Source organism: Electrophorus electricus, chromosome 22 (genome assembly GCF_041902795.1).
Source record: "Electrophorus electricus isolate QZ-2024a chromosome 22, ASM4190279v1, whole genome shotgun sequence".
NCBI lineage: Eukaryota > Metazoa > Chordata > Actinopteri > Gymnotiformes > Gymnotidae > Electrophorus > Electrophorus electricus.
In genome coordinates, this window is record NC_137518.1 from 18,717,238 (window position 1) to 18,738,948 (window position 21,711).

Genomic DNA, 21,711 nt, shown 5'->3' on the forward strand with positions numbered 1-21,711 from the left:
AGAGAACCTGTGGTCAATCCTCAAAAAGAGGGTGGACAAACAAAAACACAGAAACTGTGATCAACTTTAAGCACTGATTAGGCAAAAATGGGTTTCCATCAGTCAAGATTTTGCCCAGAAGCTGATATCCATGCCAAGGCGAATTGCAGAGATCTTTTTTTTTTTTTAAGGGTTAACACTGTAAATATTAAATATTAAATTAAGTGTTAAGTATTAAATATTTGCTTAAATTAGATGTATTTGTCAATAAAAAAATTTAAAAAAAAACTTATGAAATGCTTATAATTATACTTCACTATACCATATAAACATCTGACAAAAGGATCTAAAAAAAAAACTGGGGCAGTAAAAAATCAGAAACTACAAGCTTAAATATGCATTTCTGTGTGAGTGCGTGCATGCAGGTAAGCTCTCTCTGGAGAAGTTAATAAAGGGATTTCAGGAATTCCGGATGACCACATGCTGTTAGTGACACTCAGAGTGTTTAGACCTCCCCCAGGTTTTCAACAAAAACCATGGAGAGATGAACCCTCCCCCTTGAAATCCATCCACCAGCTCTGAGCCTTCAGAGGATTAACCTACACATGAGTTATACATACCACACAAGTTAAAGATCTGTACACCCCACCCAATCTGTACTCCTTCACTGCCTGTAAACCTAAAATGAGCTCCACACCATCAGATCAGGCTATTTAGCCAGTACACCCAACCTCCCACTGAAATGAAAGTACTCAGGCTATGAGAACTGATGCAATTTCTTTCATTTTCTTCTCACTTTTCAGGATGTTTACAAAATGCAGCACAGAGACATAACTCTGCCTCTATAGACTGTAGACTCTGTAGCTGTAGACTCTACTAAGGCTACAAATACTACACGACAAGAAAGAAAAAAATGTGTAACTGACTGCATTTGAGAGTGGGAATTTATAGATTCAATTATGGAATTATATGATTTTTAAATAATGCTTTTTAGATCATAAATACTGTACTTTCAGAAATAATATTTAAGTTGTCTTAGTGACATTAGTGTTAAAGTCAATGCTTATGCACTGATATTTAGAATCTGTTTTCGGCATAAGACAACTGTATAAATAAAATATTCACTATTTGCTGCGACGGCCCTGCGCACGCTCGCCCAAGATGGCTCAAGGGCGTGGCGACACAATCGATTAAAAACAACTTTTTGGCTTGTGCAACCTCATGTGGACGACCTTAGGGCTTGGTAACTAATAACTACTCTTATCCAGTGTCGTTCGTTTATGAAAAAAACAATGTAAAACAAAGCATAGTACTATCCATTTTTGTCCGGGCGAAAGCATATTAGACTATTTTAAGATACAGAGCTAGGTGACAAGCTTTTCTTAATTTTCCTTTATAGGCTACATGTTGAGTGTTCTAAGATCTTTCGCGAAACAGGATTATTACAGAACAAAATTAGCTCAAGGATGAATCTACAATGATTTAGCCGCAGAATTATTTCCCGGCACACGAATTCGGTAAAGGTGTGCCTGTGACGAAATGAAACGCATGTGTCGTCATCGGTGTTGCCCACCTGAGTTTCGGGAAGGCGACAAACAATGATTAGAGGTTGAAGGCGGATATTCTAACTACTTCTCCACTACGAAGTTGTGTTCTTGTTTTTCCATTCTGTTAATCTCACAAAAATCCAAAATCGCAGACAAAGGTGTATTTCATTTTTCGATAAAGCCAACTGTAACATTTTCCCGGTAAAAACATTGTCACTGCTTCCTGGTCAGCTGGGTAGAGCAGGTAAGTTTGGTGCAGCCGCAGCGTTCTGTGGTTATAAATTGTTTGTTTGCGAGCAAACCGAAATATGCTTTTAAAGATATTAAACCCATTTATTTGGTGATTTCAACGTCTTAAATTGTGTTCGATCCGCAGCGCTTAGGTTTCGGTGACGCGACGCCATACGTTTGACAAAAACAGTCTTGTTTGTCCTACAGTGTCGTTCGCTTTTATTTCTCAGCCATAATTTGCGACGTTTTTCTTGTAAGTAAAATGTACATGCAATGGAAATGTTTACTCCTTGGTAATGCAGCATAATCGCAGCCTTTAAAAAAAGTTGATTTGGGATTTAATTTAATGACCGTGTGATTTTCTACACTGATCGGGCCCGTACACATAACACACTTATCGCATTTTCACACAGTCTCTTTTTATATTTCTCCATTTCTTTTTACATCTTTTTCTCTCTTGCTCTCTGCCCCTCCAGTGAAATGTCGGGACACCCACGACGTGTGCGGCTGAAGCCGTGGCTGGTGGCTCAGGTGGATAACGGAACATTTCCAGGTCTGGTGTGGCTTGACCGTGAGGCCAAGCGTTTCCAGATCCCGTGGAAACATGCTACACGACACACACCACAGCAGGATGAGGAGAACACAATCTTCAAGGTGAGTCCTGTTGCTATGGCAACCACACATCATCCACAAGTGCAAAGACATCTGTCTGGCAGGGGCTAAAATCACATGGACTTTGAGTGAATGTGTGTGTGTGTGTGTATGTGTGTCTCAGGCTTGGGCTGTAGAAACAGGGAAGTTCCAGGAGGGGGTGGATGAGCCTGACCCAGCCAAGTGGAAAGCTCAGCTCCGCTGTGCTCTCAATAAGAGTCGTGAGTTCAATCTCATCTATGACGGGACCAAGGAGGTGCCCATGAACCCACTGAAGATCTATGACGTGTGCGACATCCCCCCACCCATTAGTAACCCCGGTACTACACACATGCGCGTATGTGCACGTATACATGCACAAACTCAGCATTGTGTGCAAATGATGGGTAGTACTCATGTTTGTCCCTGTCTCTCTTCGAGGCTCCACAGGCTCTGCTCCTGGCTATGACTCTGACGGTGAGGAGGATGATGTTCCTGATACACCAGAACCTCCACCACCTCCCTACCACCCTCCAGGTTAGTGTCTCTCTCTCACACACACACACACTTAAATACACCCGAATCCCTTTTGGAACTTTCTACACTATATTCTGTGTTTGTGGGTATGTTTGTAACAGTAAGCAATTCTCCGCTGGCGGCTCCAGTGTGGACCCCCCCTGGCTCTGTTTCCCCTATGCAACCCCCCAGCTGCCCTCCATCTGCCCCCGAGGTGTGGCCTAAGAAGGAGCCGCTGGATGTGGAGATGACCCCTCCACCCATGGACATCCAGCCCCCTGCCAGCCTGGAGACACAGCCCATATCAGATGTGCTTGTCACCACACCAGAGACCTGGATCAGTTCTCTGCCCAGTGAATGAGCCTCCTAACATATACATATGTCTCATACTCACATAGATGCACTCCCACTCACATTCACACTCATATGCATATGTACACATGCCTTTTCTGAACATGTAAAACCATAAAAATATTGGTGTCTTAACTAGACACCCAGAGGCAGAGGCTGCATTTAATAGCATCTTTTATGTGTCTGTGTGTGCAAATGTGTGTATCTCAGTGACTGATCTGGAGGTGCAGTTTTACTACCGTGGGAAGGAGGTGTGTCCTGCTGTTACTGTGAGTAACCCGCAGGGGTGTCGGCTCTTCTATGGAGACCTGGGCCCCATGGTGAACCAGGAGGAGCTGTTTGGTCCAGTCAGCCTGGAGCAGCTGCGCTTTCCTTCCACTGAGCACATCAGTAATGATAAGCAGCGCATCTTCACCAACCGCCTGCTAGATGTCATGGACCGTGGCCTGATCCTGGAGGTTAGCGGACATGATATCTACGCCATCAGACTGTGCCAGTGTAAGGTGTACTGGTCTGGGCCTTGCGCCCCAAACCCCAATGCCCCGAATGTCATCGAACGCCAACGCAAAGTCAAACTCTTCTGCTTGGAGACTTTCCTCAGCGGTCAGTGCCCTCATCCTGAACTGGTTTAGATAGGCTGAACTCCTACAAGTTAGCAGATGAGAACATACTGTCTGTATGTTGTATATTGAGCATATAAACATTTATAAACACACACTGCAGTTATTCATGTTTTTTACCCTGAGTGCTGAGTACATATGTAGTGTGGTAGACATGCGTGTGTGTGTGTAGGTGTGATAGCGCACCACCGGGGTCAGTCTCCTGTCCTGCCTCAGTTTGATATTCACCTGTGTTTCGGGGAGGAGTGGCCAGATGGACGGTCCAGGGAGAGGAAACTTATCATGGTACAAGTAAGTTTAATGCATGCATGCATACAGACAAAAAGCATCATTACCCTTTATCCACACACAAGTGAAACTATTATTGGTGATAATAAGATGGTATTGATGCTAATATATTGAGCTTTCTTTGCATTTGTATATTATCGTAATGTACATTTAATGTCAACAGGTGTATTAATTTGCATGTGATTGTAATGAGTCAAAGTAAAGATGATCATAATAATAATGTATTTCTCTTTGCATGTGTAGGTGATCCCAGTAGTGGCCCGGATCATTAGTGAGATGTTTTCAGGTGACGGTACGCGTTCTTTTGACAGTGGTAGTGTGCGCCTGCAGATCTCTGTCCCTGATATTAAAGACAACATTGTCACCCAGCTTAAGCAGCTTTACCACCTCCTACAAACACACCAGGGACATGACGCCTGGCCGATACCTCCTGGAGCAAACGTTCATTTGCCCCCCGCCCTGCATGCACAGTAGCACTAACACACACACACACACACAGAGAGACACACACAGACAGACCCATCATATCCCAGTCCTACATGCATAACAGAACAACAAACACACACACACACACACACACACACACACACAGGTAAACCTTCCTTTTGTCCCACACTCAAACACAAATACACACTTGCTTCACCCAAGAGGTTCTTTGGGGTGTGTGTGTGTGTGTGTGTGTGTGTGTGTGTGTGTGTGTGTGTGTACATGTACATGTTGCCTGTGTGTGGGTGGGTGGTTTAAAGGAAACATACTGTGTGCAGCATGTAGCAGTGTGTTTGTGGTGCAGTTATACAATGGCTTGCTTGCTTTTAAGGCTGCAGCACTGGGACAGGGGGTCAAAGTCTGTCATACTACAGTTTGTAAAGTGTCAATGATTCACGAACACACACAACACAGGGCCCATGGTGCAGCATTAATACCGAACCAGGCCAAGGCAGGTCTGAGGTTTATCCTCATTCTAGAGTCCACATCCTAAGGTTCTTAAAAAGGATCTCTAGTAGAGTGTGATTTGATTGTAAATTCTATTTTATTTACATGGTAGATATGAGTGCTGGGTTAGACTGCAGTATGCAATTGTGTGTGTATATATAAAATATATTTAGATCTCTAAAGTGCAGATCAGTTACATTTTACTGTAGTTTTGCTGTCTTTTGAGCACTGTTGTAATTGTTTAACTTTAGACTTATTTTGAAAAATTACCTGTAGATGCTTGGTATACTGTAGTTTAAAGAGTACTGTTATTTCATAACCTTGAAACCATACAGCTTTTGTAATCCTGTTATGTCATAGTTACATGTGATTTGTTTTTTTTTTGCTTTTATAAAATAATAAAAACAAAGCTAAACTTTCATTTGTTCCAGTCTATACCACAATATCTGATTATATCAGCCTATTGCTTATGCTTACATATCTTTATATAAAATTATATGGATGCATGTTTTTAACTTTACAGAATAATCTTATTAAAAATTAGTGCTTCTGTTGAATAGAATGGTTTTTGTCAAATGTGCTCAACTCAAGTAGGTGCAGTAATGAGTGTCTCTTCTTTTTATCCTGTGTAGTGTATACACTCTAACAAATCTGCTATGGCCTTAACAGTTGGTGGTTCCAGTCAGTCCTTTCAATTTCCAGCAGGATTTGGTGTTAAAACAGTCCATTAACCTATCAGCACTGTAATGGATGTATTTCTCTTCTGTTTGATTCAGTAGATGTTTCTGGTTTCACATCATTATAAAGTCAGAAACATAAGTAAATGTTTATTAAAGAGGCAAATTACAAAGTAATTTTAGGTAAATTTTACATTGTGAGAATTTCTGATGAAGGTGGCCAAATTCTATCAGGGACAGATAAAGACTTGACTGCTGACTGAGTAGTGTCTTCACCTGCAGCATGTGTCTTACCAGGCAGAAACACACTGCCTGCTCTCAGAGGTCTAGGTTTGAGTTTTTTAAATGATGAGAATATCACATGATGTGAGCAGTCTGGTCAGTAGCTCTGTTGGGCTGTACATACAGCACAGTGATGGGTATTAGTGGGTACTACAGATCTTTCATTGCCAGGCCAAGAGCAGGAGTAGATTGGCAGAATTGGCACTGGCTTCCTGTGTAATCTCTGCAGACAATCTACTCCACTCCCATTTCCAGCATCCAAGGGAACATGCTAAAACAGAAGATTCATAAGGACGTTTTATTGCTAATTTACTCCAAAAATAACAGCTCCCACTACTGGTGACTACTGGTAATGGAATATTCACATCATAACCTTCATGCCTAGCTCCGGTAGTAGATGGGTAGTTCTGAAAGAAAAAAACCCACGAATTTTATTCAAAATTAAAACTTTTAAAATTGAACTCAGTTGTCTACAGATACATCCTGATTTGTCATACATTTTACTGACCTTCAACATATTCGATAACAGTAAACTGACTTTACTTCAGTATGAATCAGCTACACAAAGTTCAGCCTCTGACATTTTAAAAATCAATTTCCACCTTAACTAGGTGGGAGAAATATGGTGCTGTCATAGTTGCATTTTAGAGACCATCATAAAATTGTATTGCTTGGAAGTTACATTTCATTGATGTACCAACTTTGTCAGATGTTTCTACTAAAATTCCACAGGCAAACATTACTAGAAAAATGAGACAATATTATTGAGATAAAGGGACTCAAAATATTCAATTTTCTGCCATTGAAGAAACAGCAAGATAACGTAGCCTAGATGAGGTAGCAATATAATTTAGCCTGTTTGGAAGGTAAGAGAGGAAGTACTTAACATTTGTGTACTATAAATTAATCTAGTTAGGCTCCAGATACTGTGAAGTAGTTGGCTAAAACAATTATTTTCTTGAAATAGCAAACACAACCTTGGAGTTCAGGAAGGGCTTGGTTGTCAAGTCGTTTATTTATATAGTGCTTTTTACAACACAACTTGTCACAAAGCAGCTTTACAAATGTAAAATGTCCAGATCCCTAATGAGCAAGCCATCAGCAAGGAAAAAAATCCCTGGGGGAACTAAGGAAGAAACCTTGTGAAGACCAAGATTCAAGAGGAAATTCATCCTTCTAGGCCAGCCCTGCAAATAAACAATCCATGCTTTATTACATTTTGTTTAGTCCAAGTAGCCATTTCAGTATCGATGGAGGAGTCTCAGCTACTCCAGTGGGCAAGGGTGGCAGAACAGTATCTTCAACCGCTGGAGTAGATGGAGCAGCTGGATGGATCTGGCAACATCAGTTAATCTACTGGTGGCACTGGGATGTTTTCTGTCATCATCTTAGATGCTTTGTCACCAATGAGCACATCTAGGCAAGTGTTAGCATCATCTCCAAAGCAGCATGCAAAAAAGAGAAAGATGTGGTTTGAACTGAAAAGATGAACAACACATGAATAGTACAGTAGATCTGCCAGTGGTCAGCATGCAGCTCCATCAGGTTAATCTGTGTTTTCCCCTGTTCTATTCACATTCAAGCAGGTTGTCTTTTCATTGTAATTCCATCATTTTGCAGGAAGAGACACTACCTTGTTTCTAATTAACCAACTGTCTAGACTATCTGGGGCCCCATATCTTACCTATGCACCTCCACTTAGAACTGTATAAAGTTATGCCAGCTCATAGTAATCAGAGACAATATGCTAAGACAGTATGTCCTCATATGCTGCTGCAGTTCTCTCAGTGGGCAAAACTGCAATTAAATTACTTTTTCTCATGAATATACATGTTACCTGTGTTTACTGCAAAGTTCCTGAGGTAACCAATGCAGTGAGGCCGTACAATGTTATGGTTGTCTTTCAGTTTACAGCTTTATATGAGTATCACATACAACATTTAAAGAAGGACTATACAGAGGAAACTGTTATGGACACTATTTAGAATCTGCCGGGGTTTCACAGCCCGGCACTCCCTTCTTAGTTCCTCAGTTGGTCTACTAGGTAGGCAGCTGGTAAAATACATCAGCTTTACAGAAATTACATATACAGTGAATCTGGGTCCAGGCCCCGAATGAGCATGCTAAGGTGAAAAAACTCCCTGAGAGCAAGAGGAAGAAACCTTGAGAGGAACTCTCAGAAGGGGAACCTAACCTCCACTGGTTGACACCAGATGGTGTACTAGTAACACATAATTAATAAAGTTGCTTTTGCTGTTAACTTTAATTTGCTATAAAATGTATAAAAATTAATCTGAAACTGAAAATAAAAGGCTTTAGACGAGCCCATAACGATGGTGATTTAAAGTTTCCAAGGCACACAGGAACAGTTTTGAGGAGCAAGGCCTTTGAGAGTTGAAGCAACTAAAAAAATGAATTCAATTAATGTTTAATGTTTAATTAAATACTTTATGAAATGACAGATCTATTACAGACAGCAATTCCTGAATGTGGCAGAAATTAAAGGCTCCACTAGATCCACTAAAATCACACCTGAGTGCTGTTTGGGAGGAACCTGTGGAAATGACAGGAATCAGTAAAAGAGGCAGAGTGGAGAAGCTCCCTGATATCTGAGAGAAGAAGGGAGGAGGAGGCTGAATAAATGCACAAATCACTTAGTAATCTATCACTGATCACTGCACGGAGGCCACAAGTTTGCAGTTTGTCTGTGCTAGAGAGCCATGTTCCTAGATTACTCATATAATTGAGTGATTTTTAAATGTTTGATCAAATATTGGGTTAAAGTCTAACACTAATGCCTGAAGCTGTAAGTTTTAACAGGGGCTGGTGTATTCAACTGAAGAAGACAATACAGTTAAAACTGAAGAAGGTGAGTACAGTGGGATTCTAAGCAATTCCACAGGGCTAAATTGGAATGGGGTTGAGTAGCTTGTTGCAGAACTGGGTTTATGGTCTGACACCAAAATCATACCACCAGGGCAGATGGTGAGTGTGGCTGGATAGAGAAGGCAGAGATCTCCTGGTTAATCATGAGGTATGTGATTTGTACACCTGAGTGAGGTAATGATTAAAGTTAGAGGAGTCAAAGCAGAGCAACACAGCCAGACAGCAGCCATGATTCCACATACTACTCTGAAAATCACACATACACATTCTCTTTACCTCTGTCTCTTGGATATTTAACAGACTCTTTCTCATCAACATACATACCCATTCCTGTCTTGGCAGCCACCTTCTTCTCATCGTCACTGTGTGAATAGACACGAGGGCAGTTCTGGACTTTGTCCTCCAGCTTACACAGAGGTTAATGCTTTCTTCCGAGTTTCTCATCCTCTCAGAGAGGAGACGCTCTTCAGAGAAAGAGACACATCCGGGAGAAAGAAAGCAAAACTAACCCACAAAAACAGCTGCAACTAAATGCATGATAGGTAATCTCAAATCTGAAGGATTTTACAGAATTTTGGAACTTTGGCTTATTCATAGTTATGATTATTTTGTGAGTTTATGTCAGAATGAAATAAAATTGTTGCCAAGTGCCGTAAATGAGAACAGAAGAGAACTGTAACCTGGGTTTTCTGATTTTACATGGTTGTAGATTTTGAATTCTGCATTATATTAAATCTGGAATGCTTAACTGCTTATTTTTATAAACAGAACTATTTTAATTGTTTTTCATTTTTTATACACTGCTGTGTTGTGTCTTATTATAAAAGTGCATTAGATATGAGTCCTTTGAAAGAATCAATGTGACAGCTTAGATCATCACTATGAGCAGTTGTATCCTCAGCACTATCTTATGGAAGTATTATTTATGTAGTAGGCTACATTATTTTATTGTAAAATCTGTTTGAGAGTGTCTATTCAGAGTGAGCGATATATTGACACTTAGTAGGCCTTGGTCAATGTCCATTTGCCTATGCCTTATGTGGTCTTATCTGAACTGTGAGATTGTCCTTTATGGCACCATAAAGTGTAGAGAGCCAGAGTAACCGCTCGTTGGCAGGAGAATGTATCAATAACATTCCATACAATCAAAAATGGCAGATATATAGATTGCAAAATTTAAATTACATGTCTTTGTTCAGACATTTTGTCTGAAGATGAGCTTATTGATAGTTATGGGTATAAATAAGTTACTGTCGATGGATATTTTTAAAATCAATAATTAATGCAAACATCCAGCCCCAGTGACTTATTCTGAAAACTCACAGCATATGCTTTAGAGGGCTTTAAGAAACTGCAGTCTGTGCTCATAATTGTACAGTGTGTGTATGTGTGCAGGGTGGTGAACTCTGGTAAAGATGTACAGGAGTAGCAGTCCATTTGTGGACTCTCTGCAGTCCAGGTAAGAGCTGCCTTTTCTCTGACACACAGTGGTCATACTGATTAATCAGAAACAGCGTGAATGACTTCTTTCTAACTCAAAAGCCACAGTTGGGGGTTTTAAAGCAGCAGGGCTTTTTGCATGTTATTACTTTTATTTGTGAAGATTTGGTGTGTGTAATGCTGTGTGCGGGTGGTTTCTTTTTCTCAGTGCCTATTCACCGGATGAAACCTCCTCCCAGGGTTCGGACCGCTACAGACCCAGTACCAAATCCATCTACAGTGAGTGCTGACCTTCTCCTCTCCTTCACACATCAGTGATGACGTTCCCTGCAGTGAGACCACAGTGAAGTAATGGTGTACGGTTGCCGCGAAGATCCAATGAAGGAATGCTTTGCATTAACACGAAGCATGTTCATCGAAATGACAGCACAAGCACTACACTTTAGAAACGCGACGCAAATTGAACGTTATACAAACTCAGGTTAAACAAATGATTGAAAATCACGATAGGTACGCTACATTTTGAAAACTCGGTGCAAATTCGGAAAATGCATGCAATTTCAGGAAACTAGTAACTCACAATGTAGAGAGAAAATGCGTTATGTTAAGCGGTTGTTTTATCAGGGTTCTTTTAGGCTGAGTTATGAACAATGTAGCAACATTAAATACACAAGAATGCGGAGCATGAAAAGATCAGTTGTTCATACTGTATCATATAGCCTACTAATAATACAACCATAGTAATCGCAAACATAACTTAGGCCAACTTTTTACTAGTTCTCGCAGGAGCCCAGTGTCCTTTGTGTTGTTTGCAGTGCAGCTAGCGCACGTCATTTTGAATTAAGTGTTTTCTGATTTTGTACCGCGTTCATGAATGTACGTCACGTTTGTGAAATGTAGTTCTAGCACTTATCAATATCTATTAACCTAAAAAAAAAACCATCCAGTCATTTTTAGGAATAAATTGTATATATAATAGGTTTAAACAGTTGCAGGGATGTGTGGAAAATGTATATTTAAATTATTTTACTGATTTGTTGGGGAGAACCATCCTCCACCAGGAAGCCGCGTCTACACGACCACATTTAAGCGAGCGACAGCAATGTCGTATTTTTCTCAAGTAACGATGAATTTTAAAAGAACATATAATATACGCAGTTTAGGAATTATACATTCGGAAGCGCTTTTCTTGCGTAGCTGATGAAGGACGCTTGTCCGAAACGTCCCGTTTCTCTCTCTCCCCCTCCCTCCCTCCCTCCCTCCCATTTGTCTTTGGGATTCCAAGGTACTTCTTGCAGCCCTCACCATCTGTTATGCTACCTTGTGGTAGTGCGATCCCCTCTGTTCTAGCCAACTTACATCCCCTTCTAACCATCTAACCACACTTATCCAGTCCGAATGACATTCCGATATCGTTGCTGTATATCCTGTTGAGATGGATTAGTGAGTGGATGTCGTGTTTACTTCTGGCATACAGCTTGATGTTATTCATGTAGAGGAGGTGGCCGATGGTGGCGCCACTCTTGGCAATGATTGCACTGGGGGGTTTAGGTCTATGCTGAACAGCAGCAGGGGACAGGGAATCTCTTTGGTAAATCCAACACTTGATGGTGAACCTTGCTATTGGCCTGAATTTGGCCCCTGGGGTTATCTTCCACTTAGGGACAGTGTCACATGAGTCACATGACCTTAACGTGCATGATGGAACAAAGAGCTCCACTGAGTTAAGTCCTGTTATAAAGCCTCAAGCATTCCAGAATTGAAGGTGGAAAGAGAGGAGCAGGAATGAATGGATGTAGGAAGGGAATTATGCACAGTAGGTGCTGCAGCACTAAATGTCCTGCCTCCCATATTAGAGCACCTGTACCTAGGGACAGTAAAGAAGCCTGAGTCACATGACCTTAACATACATGATGGAACAAACGGATGGAGAAAATCTGCAATATATGAGGGCACAAGGCCATGAAGTGCTTTAAAAGTTAGAAGGAAAATATTAAATTGAACATGTTTGACTATGGGTAGCCAGTGTAACTGTTTAAGAATGGGAGTGATGTGTGCAGATTTTCTACTGGGGACCAGAACTCCGGCTGCTGCATTTTGTATGGCCAACTATGGCCAACTATGCAGAGAAGCCTTCACGAAGCAGTATTTGTAGAAAAAACTCATAATTGTATGCAAAAAAACAATTTCTGGTCAATTTTATTTCAACTTTTGCTCACTAAAAGTACAAATAGCTGCAAATGTGCTACTTCCAAAGAAACCACTGGTATGCTAGGCTAAACTTTTCCACAGAATCATCCAACACATTTTGAAGAACCAGTCACATCTGACACATCCAACTACTGCTTGTTATTGCATTAAATGTGTTATGGAACAGCAAAATTAAATAAACATTAAACATGTTAATGTTCTTATACCCCCCCCCCCCCCCCCCCCCCCCCGGCCCGATGGCAGCCTTTCCTTCACTCTTGTGTGTCTCAACTTAACAGTGCGCCGGAAAGAATATGCGGAGTCCATTAACAAACAGCTGTGCAAGTTCCAGTACAGAGTGGAGGTAATACTATACCACTGGCACCCAAAGTTATCCTTATTTTGCAGTCCTAATATTACCCTTTAGTACTAATGTTTACCTGCAGTGCTAATGTTAACATGAATTATGATGATGTTCATAATATGCAAGGCTAGCATTATGTCTGCCAGCATTAACATGCATTGGTAACATTATCTCTGCTAATTTCTACAAAACACACAAAATGCTAATACTAAGACTGTTCTGCTCTGTATTTTCCATGAGATGTAATTCAGACTAGAGGCCTGTACAGTAAGCATCAATTTGTGTGTGTGCGTGCATCTTTCAGCACCTACTCACTTGTGAGTTGGATGAGGTGCAGATGAGAGGGGTGGAGGAGTGTGTGGAGAGACTGAAGTTGCTGGAGGCAATGGGGCATGTGTGGGGGCAGGACATGCTGTTGGAGGTGCATGATGGAAACCTGCTCCTCACCGACATCGAGACCAAGGTGACAGATCTTACAGTAGGGTTAGGGAGGTGGTGTGTCACGATAGATGGGAAAAGGTAACAGCGGTGTTTTAGGACAGCACTAAAACAGGTACTGTTCTAAGGGTAAAAGAGTAGGGGTAATGTTCTAGGGAAACTAATGCTGCATTTCATCTTTGATGATTCTCTTTCATCTTTTCCTATAATCCTCCCTGCTATCCCTCCCCTCCCTTCTGTATCTGTCCAGGAGGAGCTGGAGTCTCTGGCTCTCAGCAGTTTGTTAGAGGTGAAGGCAATGTTGGACAGCTGTGTGTACAACTCCCTGCTAACCGTGTCAGTGCAGGAGCCACATGGATGTGGGGCCACCAAAGTCTTCATGTTCCAGTGTGACTCTCTGAGGGTAAGAAGCAGGACTGCACACAGAGAAACTCTGGGCTAGATGTTCTTTTCTACTGACATCAACATAGTGCTGATATTATCCATCCTAAACAACCCCCATCTGAAACCAGTCCATCTCACCCACTCAGTCAAGCTCCAGAAGGTATTCAGGTTGCTTTCTTTTTCAGGCAGATTATATCAAGCAAAATCTTGAACAGGTTTTGCTAAACAGGGCCACTGAGGCCAGAGACAGGAATAATAAGAGGTAAGAAGCTAAAAGCTAAAGGCTATGAGTTCAGGTTTCTCTTTCTTGCTGCACTGGTAAGGGGGGGAAAAAAAGTTTCATTTATTTCCTGTTGGAAGCGGACAACTTGGGGCCCTGACGATTAACAACGACAGAAACACACACACCCCCCTCTGTCCAGAGAGGAAAGAACGGACTCCCTCAGGACCCCCCAAAGAGGAGTGGAATGTTCCAGACTATGGTAAGGTAACAGCTGAGAAATTAAAGGGAAAGATTAGTCAAAAATACGGTCACTAAAAGCGAATGTGCAAATGACAGCATGCTAATTGGTGGCTACTAAATTCTAGTCACTGTTAGCCATATTAGCATGTTTAGCCAAGCTTCTTCATTTAATCACAATGCTACAAAAACACATGTACAGCAAAAGAGAGAAACATCTCTTTTATTTGTTTTTGCTATAAATATTGTATTTCTTAACATTATGTTCTTTTGGAAATGAATTTAAAAATCTGGAGTATCTATTTTCAGATGAGAGTCCAAGTCCAGTCTCACCTAAAACCAGGCATAAGCCTGTCTACTCCAGTGCTCAGTCACCAACCCAGCCCCCTGCTACAGAGAACATGCCCACATGCCCTACCCATCACCCACCCCCCTATACAGAGCATGACAGAAATGTAGTGAGTGTCCTGTATCACTTTCCACAGATGTCCTAACCCTACCTCAGAAATATAAACTAAATGGAGGCATTTAGTGACATTATAATTTTTAAAGACTTTAGAATTTAAGGCCAGTTATACATGCCTTTTTAAAGTGACCCAAAGCATCCAGTGCTTAAAACTGATCATATTTGTGTCTTATGGTTGACAACACCGTGAGTGAACTGAGACCTGGCAAAAGATGTGGCATGTCTGATTACTAAAGCTGCATAGAGCTCAAAGGCACGATGTCATAGTCTAAACACATCATAACCTGGGCATGTTAGGTCACTAGGTAGTCACACTCAGATTAATTTCTCCCATAATAATTACATTTATATTACACTTTTATTAATTATATTCACAATATTTGGCTATGCTCTTAGATAGAACAAGTTGATGATAATGTAAATAATGATTATGCAAGCTGTCATGCTCCCTGGGCATAGTCAGAGAGCTGGTGCTTTTCTCAAGCACATTCTACGATGCTATAACATTGCGAAACCAGTTCGTAAAGATGTATGTAGGCATTGGCTTTATGTGCTGTAGAGGAGGCAGGAATTAGCCATATGTGCCATAGAGGCAGGAAGTGGTTTGCATTTTCCTGGGCTGCTTGTGCAATAGGCAAGCCATCCATAGATAATGGAATCTAGCAATTAACTACATTTTAATACAACATTCACAAAAAGAAAAAAAGGATTTTGGACAGATGGTTGGTGGGGAGATTTTTAGGGGAAATGGTAACGATGAAGTCTTTGTAGTGTGATGTGCTTTCCTGTAGGATATTCTGAACCACCTGATTAATGATATCAAAGACTTTGTGGATACTGTGCTAGCTGTGGTGCCGAGAGCGGACAAGAAGAAAAAAAAGAAGAAAAAGCAGAAAGGTGAAGCGATTACCACCAAACTAATATAGTAATGTTGATCTTTATTGTGTTGTGTTAACGGGTGCTATGTAAATAGTATGTTTTGTCCTTTCTGTTTGTGTGGAAGCTTTGAAAGGGTTGCCCTCAAAGGAGTTGTTTACAGTCTGCCTGCAGAAAATCAAAATGGCCTTCAACCTTCTGGTGTGTACTAGCCTCCATTTTACACTTAGTGAGTTTAGCCAAAAGTCTTTTACTCCTGCTAAAAGAAGCTGCTACTCTCTCCACCTCCCGGCCTCTGCCCCAGGGGCAGCTTAATGGTCAAATTAACAACCCCAGTGCTGCAGATCTGGCCCACTGTCTCTTCTCCATGTTGGATCTGGTAAGGAAACAGTAGAATCAGCAGTGATCAAACACACCAATACGCCCACATTGCGAGTTGCGCTCAAGCGATAGCCTGTCCATGCGGCAGGTGGTGGGTCAGTGTGCGGATGATCTCCCCCCGTCTGTAGTAGCGCCACTTCTGGAGCCAGAGTGCGTGCGCTTCCTGGGTGAGGAGGCCTCGCCTGAGGAGGATCAGCTGTGGCAGTCTCTGGGAGATGCCTGGAACATCCCCAGGTAACACATTCTACATAATCATAGACAGACAAGGGTGTAAGGTTCTATTCAGCCCATTACGGCCATAGCAATTCCCAGGTCAGGGGTGCTATATCCGCTATAAGACCCAGAGACACTAAATGACAGAATCAACATGTGCTACAGTAATTAATATGTTGTAAGTTACGTACCTAGGAGTCATATCACCAGATACTGTTTAACGGGCTTTTTACCTGTTTCAGTACAAAATGGCCTGAGGATGACAATGATATCCCGACTTTCACTCCTGTGTTTAACGATGGCTGGGAGCCACCACAAGTCACACACACCAACAAAAAACATGTGATCCATCAGGAAAGCCAGCAGTTAATATCATGGGTAAACACACATACACAAGCAGGAATCTGTTTCTCGCATACACAAAACATACATAAACAAACACACTGAACATGTACAAGCACAAATGTACACACATATATAGGTATATGCACAGACAGATTTTCTTAACGATTACTTTAGATTTCATATACCATTTAGAATAGTCATTAAAATATACATAAAATATACATCTAACTGATGGGGTAAGTAGCATTTATGTAAGTTTAGTAATTTACAAGCATTATTTAAATTACAGTAAATGAAATTGTTTAAACTAATTTCAAGTGTTTTAATGTCTCTACTTCTCAGAACACCAAATCTCAGAACACCAAATCCTCTCCACAGAAAAGGTAGGACTGTTCCAGTGCTGAGGATCACTTTCCTATCTGTCCAAGTCTAACACTGACAGGCTAAGGATAACACTGTGTGTGTGTTGCAGTTCTGAAGAGATGCTGCCCAGCTGCATGTATGTGTCATGTGACTTTAGAGGGCGGAATGATCGAGAACTGAGTGTAATGAAAGGAGAAGAGGTAGAGGTGAGCTCAGCCAACCTCACACTCAAACTAACAAACCCCCCCCCCCCCCGCCCAACACACACAAGCACTCAAACTAACAACCCCCCCCACACACAAGCACTCAAACTAACACACTTTCCACTTTTTAATCTATAACACTCAACCTATCAACAGACTTGCATATCCACATTGTCATTCTAACATTCAGTTGAAGATATTTATACCAAAACATCCTCATTAAAACACCAACATATTGTATAAACATATTAGTAACATTTTGAAGTGCAACCAGAGCTGCCAGATTCATAACACTAAACAGCACCACATGCATACACACATATACACATGGAGTGTTGTAAAAATGAAGCAGAGATTTTCCAGTCCTGTGAGCTAAATTGTCTGAATTTAATTGTGGTAATTATCTACAGCTTCTGGATATGTCAAAGCGCTGGTGGAAGGTGAGAAATGATCGCTGTGAGGAAGGTTATGTCCCAAACAATGTCTTAAAGTCCGCAGACATTGAGGAGAGACAGGTGTGCAACTCCCTCTGCAGGGAATTCAGTGCTACTGCACATACACATTGCATTCATAGTTCTGGCACACAAATATATCTGACTGTAGTTATATTTGGTAACTCCCCCATTCACAGGAAGTGCAAAGCAATCCTGCCCTGAATAGGAAGTCCAAACCCGAGGAGGTTAAAGCTTGGCTGGAGCAGAAGGGCTTCACTAAAATGTGAGAAACACTACCACACTAAGAGCCTGTGAAGTCAAATGACAGATCTCCATAATTTGAATACGTAGTGCAGGTAAAAAACAACAAAATCAACAGCGTGATGCTCCTCTTTGCGTGTACACACATTAGCACGGTGCGGTGTCTGGGGGGACTCAGCGGAGCGATGTTGTTGGGGATGACGCGGGAGGAGCTTAAGATTGTCTGTCCAGAAGAAGGAGGACGAGTTTACTACCAACTGCAGAATGTCAAATCAGCTCTTGCTGTGAGCAGTGCCTCAAACACAGTCACCACTCAGGGTGTTCACACTCACTCAACAGCCTACTCATACCTTATGCTCACTGTTCTGTGTGTGTGTGTTTTGTTTGTAGCTGGCCAGAGAGGTGAGGCCACTGGTTTGAGAGATCAGCAAGAGCACAGAATGGCTACAGCAGGAGAAGAGCACACACACACACACACACGCACGCATGCACATCCACCATCCTCCCTTACCCCTATTCAGTTAGTTTGGTTTTTCCCCTGGCCAATTAAGAGCACTTACAGACAGAACATACTGTAGGTACTTCATGCTTTATTTGATGTCATCAGTACACATTATATTTCCTACTAGAGCATTCACTGAATCACTGGTAGAATGCTTCAACCAGAAGAGCAGGTACTAGATGTCCATTTCAAGCATATAAAACTAAACCAAACACTTAAAAATCTTACACATCTAACAAAACAGAATTGTGCAGAATTTGAGCAATAATAAAAGTAAATACCTTAAAAATAAAGGTTCAAGTTTGGTTCATTTGTCACATAGAGTGCTTCAACTAGAAGAGTAAATGTAATCATAATGGCTATTTTAAGCAAACCCTAGCATTTTGTGAATTTTAATTAACATTTTAACAGACTAAAAGTAGAGTGGGATATGTACTGCGTAAAATAGTAACTGATGTAGTCCTCTATAGAAATGTTCTGAATCCTAATGCACAAAGAAAACCTCATTCCTCCTCACTGAAGCAACAGTGAAAACCTAGTAAAATAACTTCAATAAACATTTTAATCTCTCATGGTCAGTAAGAGGATAACAACTTTACCTTCAGAGGGGAAACATTACACCTGCACTATAATAATTATGTTCAGCATTTTAGAATATGAACTTGCAACACATTCTTGTCTTTGTGCCTTCAATGCCCAGCCAGTGGAACGTCATCTGGATACAACTCAGTGCTACAGTCTGCGCATCTTTGTTATCGGATAAAATAATATAATCACTGGGAACATCCTAATGAAACACAGTATGTAATAGACTTGAGCTAACATTATCAATATAACTGTTTTAGATACATATGATAATACTTCATACAAAGGCATATCTGTACCTTCTGAAAAAATACTATTCATATGAAATCAAACACATGGTGGTCTCAGGGCATATTACCCACAGACTCACAAACCAGCAGTGGGATAACAGTCAGAGAGGTCATTAGCTGCATCTGAATCATCTTAGCATCAACAGCAAGAAAGAAGCACAGTGCAGAGCTCTAGGAGAGATGTGTGTTTGTGATTTTGGTGATGGAGACAATAAATGGAAGAGCAAGAAGTAGATCTTTCAAAAACACCCATTAGAAACTTTTTCCGTGTATTTGTAAACAATTTCTAACTGTGATTAGCAAACAAACATTATCCAGATATTTCTAAAGTCATCTGCCGCTCAATTAAAGCTTAATGTTTCTTCATATAGACAGGGCAGAAATGTGAAAGGCTGACCGCACTTTTCAGGGTGATGTGATACACACCCAAACAGTCATACACTTACACATTCATACACAAAACACTTTCTCATGATGAAATGTTTTTCTCTGGCTGGATATCAGGTCTTGATACCAGATGCAGTAAAACCTCTACAAGCATAAAGTTAGTAACCCTAACCGTCCCAGGGCCTCTAGTGTGTAAGGCAACAAGCACACTCCACACATGCAGCTTATGACAGTTGTGTGTGTGTGTGTGTGTGTGTGTGTGTGTGTGTGTTTACAAAAGGAAACTGGTCAGTTGTATTTCATAAGGCAGCAACTCTTAGAGGAAAGGAAGCAACCATATGTAAGAGACAAATTGGTTGATGTGTGTGTGTGTGTGTGTGCGCGTGTGTGCGCGCGCGCATGTCGGTATGTATATACATTTGTTTAAGACCTTGAGTTGAAAGGGAAATGCGTGAGGTCATGTCTGAAATGCATACTATTAGCAGGTTGGTGTCACAATGTGCTACTTCTCCGAAACATGCAAATTTAGCCCAACACTCAAACTCTTAAACTATCAAGACACCAAACCCAACCCTCAAACCTATAAACCTGAAACCCAAACCCCACAGAGGTAAGGATAGAAGAGCTGTCTGGCATGTGGGAGAACTTGGGACCAAGGTGATGGGAGAAGAGAAGTAGGGAGGGTAGTACTCTCTAGTGTGGAAGGCCACTTGATGAGCGGGGATAGAGGAGACGAAGGCAAGAAAGGACTGGAAGAGGTGAGTAAAGGAGATACTGTCTAGTGTTTGGGGAGGTCTGGGGCCATGGAGAGAGGTGCCTCTTCCTCCATGTTCTCCAGCTCCTGGGTGCGCACAGCATGGGTGATGAGCTGCAGTTCCTCACAAAGAGTCTCATGTCTGTAAGACACGCGGATGTCTGGAACGTTAGAGCGGCGGATATCGTTGCCCTCTGGACCCTCCTTCATGTAGTCTGGACCCAGCCAGTAGCTTTTCGTCTAAGAGTCCAGGCAGAGCAGCAATATTAATGTTGTACATTGTGTATATTTGTATATGTGTGTATTTGTATTTTTGTATTACCTTGTGTGAAAAGCCACTCATCAGTACACTGTTCCTTGCTAATTCACACATGTCACATGAACTCAGCTTCCACACCTGAGCTGCTATACTGTACTCCTCCATAAGGGGTTCCTATACACATACACCCACATGACACACAAATACCAAACATAATATACACACAATATAATAATAATAATAATAATAATAATATTAATAACAATATACACAAAAAGTACACACAATTTTAAAAATGTACATGTGAAATGACTGTTCTTAAGCATTTTGCTTAAGTGTGGTTTGGTATTTTGATTTTTGTGTGTGTGTGTGTGTGTGTGTGTGTGTGTGTGTGTGTGTGTGTGTGTGTGTGAGAGAGACAGAGAGAGACCTTAGTAAAGTGGAACTGCAGTGGGTCATCAGTGGAGAGAGAGACCATGAGGCCACGGGACAGATACTCAGGCAACGGGTTTCTATGGTAACTCAGGAACAGGCTGTTGTTGCTCAGTGGAGACATGGCAATGCCAACCTGGGCAAGATAGTAAAGATACTGCAGTACAGGAGCCTGGAAAAAACAAACAAAAAACACACACAGTACTGAATATTACAGGTTTCCACACTCAGTGACACTTAAGTAGGCCATTCGATACATCTTTCTCAGTAGAAGTTCACATGAGATTGTGTGTGTGCATATATACCTTTCTCAGTAGTAGTCCATGTGAAATGTTGGCTGAAAGCATGAATCCAGATACCAGGTGGTGTATAGGCCCTGCTTCCCCACAGTGAGGGCGCAGCACAAAGGTATTGAAACCCCGCTTCCTATAAATCCATCCAGATTAGAAACAGTCTATTCTATTATTAATTTAGCATTTTATTATATACTATATAAACATTTTAGAAGAATTTAGTGACATTTTCCCCAGCTCACATCACAGCCACCACACATTTTCTGAAATCTAAAGTCAGAGAGGTGAAAAACATTTTTAATTAATTCTGGACCATTTTAATCCTTCTGAAAAACTATTTCAGTATCATGCTCCACTTAGTAAAGGACAGGACCTCTGTGTGAAAACTGTAAAGTGCGTTTAGTGGTGTGAAGGTCTTCAGGCCTATCTGACACCCTTATTACCAACTAAG

The 21,711-nt window shown here is 41.3% G+C and overlaps 3 protein-coding genes across 10 annotated transcripts in view; 2 read left to right on the forward strand and 1 right to left on the reverse strand.

Annotated features, from left to right (window-relative positions):
• The first annotated feature begins 1,535 nt into the window (after positions 1-1,535).
• Positions 1,536-5,598, forward strand: irf6 (interferon regulatory factor 6). 5 transcript variants are annotated; one of them, XM_027032369.3, is made up of 8 exons: positions 1,536-1,770; positions 2,234-2,411; positions 2,533-2,728; positions 2,838-2,924; positions 3,026-3,256; positions 3,465-3,857; positions 4,047-4,165; positions 4,406-5,598. In XM_027032369.3, exons 2-8 carry the CDS (start codon positions 2,238-2,240, stop codon positions 4,634-4,636), a joined length of 1,431 nt encoding a protein of 476 aa, XP_026888170.1. In that variant the 5' UTR covers positions 1,536-1,770; positions 2,234-2,237; the 3' UTR covers positions 4,637-5,598. The 5 variants fall into 5 exon arrangements, with proteins under 5 accessions (XP_026888170.1, XP_081561877.1, XP_026888169.1 ...); XM_081705751.1 differs by having other exon boundaries at positions 1,537-1,770; positions 3,053-3,256; XM_027032368.3 differs by having other exon boundaries at positions 1,538-1,770; positions 2,829-2,924; positions 4,406-5,596.
• Positions 5,599-9,412: 3,814 nt separating this feature from the next.
• Positions 9,413-18,249, forward strand: eps8l3a (EPS8 signaling adaptor L3a). Its single transcript, XM_035520407.1, has 20 exons — positions 9,413-9,482; positions 10,336-10,399; positions 10,589-10,659; positions 12,870-12,934; positions 13,239-13,397; positions 13,623-13,775; positions 13,942-14,018; positions 14,117-14,238; positions 14,526-14,674; positions 15,474-15,579; positions 15,686-15,759; positions 15,863-15,937; positions 16,028-16,173; positions 16,395-16,530; positions 16,840-16,880; positions 16,970-17,066; positions 17,474-17,578; positions 17,695-17,780; positions 17,910-18,042; positions 18,149-18,249. The coding sequence occupies exons 2-20, from the start codon at positions 10,356-10,358 to the stop codon at positions 18,176-18,178; spliced, it is 1,869 nt and encodes a 622-aa protein (XP_035376300.1). The 5' UTR covers positions 9,413-9,482; positions 10,336-10,355; the 3' UTR covers positions 18,179-18,249.
• A 79-nt stretch (positions 18,250-18,328) lies between these two features.
• ampd2a (adenosine monophosphate deaminase 2a) overlaps positions 18,329-21,711 on the reverse strand; it is a 33,997-nt gene continuing 30,614 nt past the window's right edge. For all 4 annotated transcript variants that reach the window (XM_081705122.1, XM_035520403.2, XM_035520404.2 and 1 more), the window contains 4 exons: positions 21,273-21,393; positions 20,966-21,139; positions 20,599-20,709; positions 18,329-20,516 (listed from right to left, as the gene is read on the reverse strand). In XM_081705122.1, the coding sequence (XP_081561248.1) occupies positions 20,301-20,516; positions 20,599-20,709; positions 20,966-21,139; positions 21,273-21,393 (622 nt within the window). In that variant the 3' untranslated portion in view covers positions 18,329-20,300. The remainder of the gene's footprint in view (positions 20,517-20,598; positions 20,710-20,965; positions 21,140-21,272; positions 21,394-21,711) is intronic.